The sequence below is a fragment of the Elephantulus edwardii genome, unplaced genomic scaffold (assembly GCF_000299155.1).
Source record: "Elephantulus edwardii isolate Elephantulus edwardi_28Jun2011 unplaced genomic scaffold, EleEdw1.0 scaffold00042, whole genome shotgun sequence".
Lineage (NCBI taxonomy): Eukaryota > Metazoa > Chordata > Mammalia > Macroscelidea > Macroscelididae > Elephantulus > Elephantulus edwardii.
The window spans coordinates 1,920,414-1,926,724 of NW_006399792.1; the positions used below are offsets into that span (position 1 = coordinate 1,920,414).

The 6,311-nt window shown below is 41.6% G+C and overlaps 1 protein-coding gene across 1 annotated transcript in view; it reads left to right on the forward strand.

The window, feature by feature from the left end:
- The first annotated feature begins 5,283 nt into the window (after window positions 1-5,283).
- LOC102873344 (chromosome unknown open reading frame, human C4orf36) overlaps window positions 5,284-6,311 on the forward strand; it is a 4,484-nt gene continuing 3,456 nt past the window's right edge. The window contains exon 1 of the mRNA XM_006885320.1: window positions 5,284-5,345. Within this exon, the coding sequence (XP_006885382.1) occupies window positions 5,284-5,345 (62 nt within the window). The remainder of the gene's footprint in view (window positions 5,346-6,311) is intronic.

A 6,311-nucleotide genomic window follows, 5' to 3' on the forward strand; every position in this document is an offset into this window, starting at 1 on the left:
GCTAATGGGTACTCTGAGACTTTCCTGAAAGAGGCAATGAAAGTGGAGAGCATATTGCTTGGCTTCTTTAGTGTGAACGATGGTGAATTCAGCTTTAGTGGAGTGACAACTCCTGAAGTGACTGATCCCGTTGGACATATACTCCAAACAGTGAGAAGAGACCCTATTACAGGAGGATGGTCAACAAGTAAGACCTGCAGGAAAGTACGCTGCTATTTGAGAATTCCCAACTTTAATCCCACCAAGTGTCCAATATCAGGAAAGAAGAACAAAAGTCTTGGGGTTATTTCCTTCCCTAACCATTTACATTATTTCATACCTTTGCATATCTGATAAGCACAAAACTTTCCTCCTCCTAAAGAGAAGTTTGCAATATATCATTGACATAGTGTTAGTTCTTGAAAAGCATAATATACATTATAACATCTAAAGAGACAAAACGGTATTAGTACTGTTAACCACTGATGGCTTTCCCCCTTCATTACAAGGTATAAAGGGAGCAACAGAGACCAAAGGGTACCCAGCAAGCAAATTAGTATACATCTAGAACTCGAAAACTAGGTCAGAGCTAGAGAAACAAAACAACCAGAGACAAATGACACAGAAATAAAATAATAAGTACCAAATTAATAGTCAAAGAACTACAACAGAACACCAATAAAATATTCTTTTAAATGGTGGTAAGATATAAATTGCAAAATTTTATATTTCAACCACTTTTTCATATATACATGTACCATGACTGTCACCTTCATCATTTTGTATAACCATCACAGCAATTAATTTTTTAAAAAAATTCATCATGTCGTACAGTTACACAGTTTTCCTTGAGCAATAGTTGAATGTGTTGAACTTGGTTAGATGGCACCTAACAACAAAAGAACAATCTGAGAATCTCTTCTAATTAGGTAGAAACTAGTATTAGAGATAGTCTTTCAGGATGGAAAAGATACCGTATTTAGCTTTAAAAGTTTATACTGCAACTTTTAGCTAGGTAATCTTGGGTTGTTGTTGTTGTTGTCATGTGCTGTCAAGTCACCTGCAACTCATAATGACCCTGTGTACAACAGCTCTGAAGCCTGCGCTGTTCCGAGCCAGTCTCATTGACTCCGACACACCTACCTTCATTGCCCTAGTTACTTTAAAAAAAAAAAATTCATTTTTTTTTTTGTGTGTGTGTACCATCAAATTGGATGTGAGTGGTATAGGAGAAGATTGTCCCTCCTTTTCCAGCAGTGTCCTAGTTACTATATCAATCTATCTCATCTGGGGGCTTTCTCTCCTATGCTGTCCCTCCACCCTTCCAAGCAGGATACTGTGCTCCAAAGATCGGCCCCTCTGGCCACATGCCCAAAGTATGTGAGATGGAATGTCAAAATCCTAGCCTCCAAGGAGAAACTTGGTTTCAACCTCTCTAGGAAAGACCTGTTTGTTTTCCTGGCAGTCCATGGTATTTTCAGTACTCTACTCCAGCACCACAACTCAAAGAAAGGCATTAATTCTTCTTCCGTCATCCTTAGTCATTGTCCAACTCTTTGATGCATGGCAAGTAATTGTGATGACCATGGCCTGGATCAGGTGCACCTTAGTCTCTAGACTGACATTTTTGCTTCTCAGTACTCTGGAAAGGTCCCTGACAGGAGACTTTCTCAGTGCAGTTTGTTTTTTACTTCCTTGAGTAGTCTTAACTCTTTTAATCTCCTCTATAGGTAGATAAAGAGGGACTGTTCTTACCTAATTCATACCTTTTAAAAAAGCCAATAGCAAAGAAAAAAAAAAGAAATTTCTATTAAGTGGACTCTGGTTCAAGGTGGCCCCATTTGTGTCAGAATAGAACTGAGTTCCCCCAAGCATTTTCTCCTTTTCTTAAAAAAATTTATTTTGTTTGTTGAAAGTTTACAAATCATATTGCATTTTATTTCAGTCATTTGCATAGAGTTTTCAATAGCTGATTTTTCAGTAGCAAGTCACCACATCTTTTTTCCAAGGCATTTCTGGGTGGAATTCTCCTCCAAACATTTGGCTGGCAGACAAAGTATATCAACCTTTTGCACCATCCAGGGCTTCCTGAGTATGATTGTTATTACGCTCAACATTTAGATGATTAGAATTTGTCATGTGGCAGATAACATAATCACTAATTTAGCAAGTTGAAACAAATACAATTTTCATCTATGCTTTCCTCTGTGGACCAAGGCAAACTTTCACCATTGAACATGGAAAGAGAAGAAACTGGGGTGGGGGGACAATTACTTTGAGAACATCAGATAACCACCTTCATCTTGTGCCATAATGTCTAAAGAAGATTAGTGCACTTGGTTTGCATTTTTTTAAATTTAAATTTATTATTAATTTCAGTAAAAATTTACAGAGACTTTGGATTTCCATTCATTCATTGTTGTACTTTTCTCCCCTCCCAACCCTCCCCCATAGTACTCTACCATCTTGGAAAAGTAAAAGAAAAATTCGTTCGTTGTTTTACAAACCCTCTCCCAGGTCCACGCCACCATGTAGCCTTTGCTCTAGACTCCTGTGATGACAAAAATACCTAATCACATATCCCTTTTAAACAGTTTTCTCCCTCATCTGTTTCAATGCAGTATACATTATTGAACCCATCTTTCTCAGTCTCTTCCCAAACCCAAGGTCAGTCCTATTTTACAACAGTGGCACCATGCAGTATTTGTCCTTTTGTGATTCAGATACTTCACTCAGCATAATGTCCTCCAGAGTCACCCATTTTGAATAATATTGCATGAGTTCCTTATTTTTCAATGCAGCATAGTATTCCATTGTGTGAATATACCACAGCGTCTCTACCCATTCGTTTGTTGATGGGCACTTAGGTTGTTTCCAACTCCTTGCTAGTGTGAACAAAGTCATGATAAACATGGGTGTGCATATATCTGCTTGGATGTCAATTATGGTCTCTTTGGGATATATTCCCAGTAGAGGAATTGCTGGGTCAAATGGTATCTCTATTTGCAAATTTTTGAGAAGGCGCCATACCACCTTCCACAGTGGTTACACAATTTTACACTCCCACCAACAGTGAATAAGTGTTCCAGTTTCTCCACAACCTGGCCAGCATTTGTTGCTTGCTGTTCTGTTAAATTTTGCTATTCTGACTGGGGTGAGATGGTATCTCATAGTTGTTTTAATTTGCATCTCCCTTAGAGTTAGGGATTTTGAACATTTCTTCATGTGCCTGTTAGCCATCTGAATGTCTTCCTCGGTGACGTGTCTGTTCATATCCTGTGCCCATTTTTCTATTAGATCATTTACCTTTATCTTGTTTTGGTGCTCAAGTATTTTATAAATTCTGGATATAAGTCCCTTATCTGATATGTCATTACCAAATATTTTTTCCCAGTCTGTGGCTTCCCTTTTTACCCTGTTGGAGTTTTTGGATGTGCATAGGGATTTGATTCTTAGAATATCCCATTCATCTATTTTATCTTCTCCTGGTTGTAGCTTTGGCTTTCATTTTTAAGGCCACCTACTACAGTAACGTTATGTAAAAGTTGGGTGTCAGGTGTTTAGACAGGGGTGCAATTTTGGTGCTCGCCTTCAATGTTTTTTTCCTTATATATTCTTCTGACTGATGATCATTTGATGTCTAAAAATACACAGTTTTATTCAAGGATAAACACACTTTTCTCCTGTAATCGCCAGTGCAATGACTTTAGAAATTGGTTCATCAGCCTTCGCCACTCCCCATCTTGCTGTTAACACGAACACAGAAATTATAATATATGGATTTGAGTTTTAGTGTTTGAAACTGTTAAACACTAATGTGTCCCTATTTGCCACCAGTGGGACTATTTGAGTGACTATAAAATAATAAAAGTGTTTTTCTTTAAAAGGTGAACTAGAAATAGGCCAAAAAGTTAATTCCCCCAAATCACAAATGCTAAATATTTAAAGCACCCTTTTCAGGGTTAGTCCTAGATTTCAGATTTCCTGCTAGGTCCTCTCATTATCAGCCCTTCTGTGATTCGGTAATTTCCCCTGTCCTAAGTGGTCCCTTTCCCGGAGGTTTACTAGGAGTAAGTGCCAGCCCCTCTCCTCTATCCTTGGTGGGCGAGGCTGGCCAGGTTGTCACCACAAAGCCCTTTATTGTGACTCACACGTCACAGAACTCTGGGTATAAAAGCGCAGCGCCCGCGCTAGCTCCTCGCCAGAAAGTGGTTCACCGTACAGGTAGGTGGCGGGGGTGCCGCCCGCGGGGACCCTGGCGCGCGGGTAATAGAGGGCGCGAAGGCGCCAGTGGGCACCTCTCTCCAGGTGGCCCTGCACTCCGCGAGACCGGACCAACCAGCCGCTCTGGATTTTCCCACCGCACCTCGAGGGCGGGTCTGAGGGCGGGAGGGGCCAGGGCGTGGGAAGTGTGCGGAGGGCGGAGCCGACCTTGCTCTGGGTCTTCGGGGCGTGGTGCCTCCCACCCCTCCCCAGAACTTGTTTTTAGGAGAAAACACGCTTTCCGAACCTTGACTTTTACAAGTGAATGGAGGACCAGCGAAGGGAACTTTAAGTTTGCCATGTAGTTCATGGTTTTGAATAACAAAAATCCACAAGGTTGGGGTTTAAAGGGCTTGAACTTGGGGCACCAAGTTCCTGTGCTGGCCTGTCTCTGTAGTTTCTTCACTTTGCCTCACTTGGGCAAGTTTTGGACTGGTTTAGCTTGTTCGATCAAAGAAGAAGACAGTGACCAAATTAGATGCCCACATCAAGATGGATGGTACAAGATGGATTGATGGAGGTGTGTGGGGGTGGTGGTGAGGGAAATAAGAAGAATCTGTTCTGGAAAATAATGTATACAAATTTTGTAAACTGGTATTAAAAAAATAAATGGGTTGACACAGACATTGCCGAAATGGGCTGTGTGTCAGAGATGGTGAGGATGGCACAGGATAGGACAGGATTCAGATTTGTTGTTCGGAGGGTTGCTAGGAATTGTATTAGGCTTCCAGGCACCTAGTAAAACAACAAAAACAGTCAATTATTCTCCCCAGGCTGAAAGATTGTAACTGGAACTTTGTCCATACAATGGAGGCTAGAAATGAGAAAATGAATTAACATGAAGAAAGAGGGCACAGCTCCCCTCTAGGGGATTCAAGCTCAGTATAAGGGGCTTCTTGGCCTTTAGATTTCAGCCCTTTCACCAGGTCTTTTTGACTATGAATTTTCAACTGAAGACTGATTTGTCATCATTTCTGGAATCAGAGTTTATGTCCTTGCAACAGGTACTTCCACAAGGCAATTGGATTGTGATAATTCGTCATGGCTTATTTGCCAAGACAGCGTACAGTGAAAACCATCTTAGCGGGTGGTGGTTTTAATGTGTAAGTATTTCTTTTAAGGTAAGTATCAACTAGGGGGAGGTGACCATCTTTTCTCAAGTAACAGTATTGGAAACCCATGAGAGTGAGGACTAAGTGAGATTTATCAGGTAAAGGAGCTCTGGTGGATTAGTCTGCGGGAGCTACAGTGCTAACTGAGCCCAGCAGCTTGGGAGAAAGATAGGCAATCGCCTGTGCGATTGACAGCTTCTGAAAAGCCCCTGGAGTATCAGCTATGAATTGGTTCCAACTCCATGGCCATGAATTGTTCTGCAGGCCCTTCAAGTGTCCTAGTGCTGCAGGGTGTTAATAGATTGGTTTGGGGAGCTCATCATTTGCTTTGTACTCAGTGGGGAAAAGATTGAAAAGTCTGCTTCCATAAAGACTCCAAAAGACCAATTTGTTGCCTTTGAGTCAGAACTGCTTCACAGCTGGGCTCCAGAAAGTTTTTAGAGACTATAAATCTAACAGGAAGAGATTGCCCATCTTTCTCCCTCTGAGCTGCTAGATTCTAATTACATGCTTTTGGCTTGAAAAGGCCCTATCCACTAGGGCCAAGGCCCCACAGGCTTCCATATCCTTGGAAACCTGTGGGGCAGTTCTCTTCTGTCTTATGAGGTCACCATGGTTTGAGTTTTGTCACAGTGGGCAATGGGTTTTATTTTTTGTTTTGCGGTCTCTGGGTAGGCAAATGATTTGCTTTAGATTACTGGCCAAAGAGTTGGCTGTTAAGAATCAGGGGGAAAAGTGGTCAGGTCTGCTTCTGTAAAAATTACCACTAAAACCCCCAGTGCTGTTGAATCAGTCCCTACTCATTGAGTTTTGAAGGCTCCGTCTAACATACTTTGGACATGTTGTGAGGAGAGACCGGTCCTTAGAGAGGGACATCATGCTTGGGAGGGTGGAGGGACGGCACAGGAGAGGAAGGCCCTCTATGAGGTGGATTGATTCAGTGACTGGGATAATTGG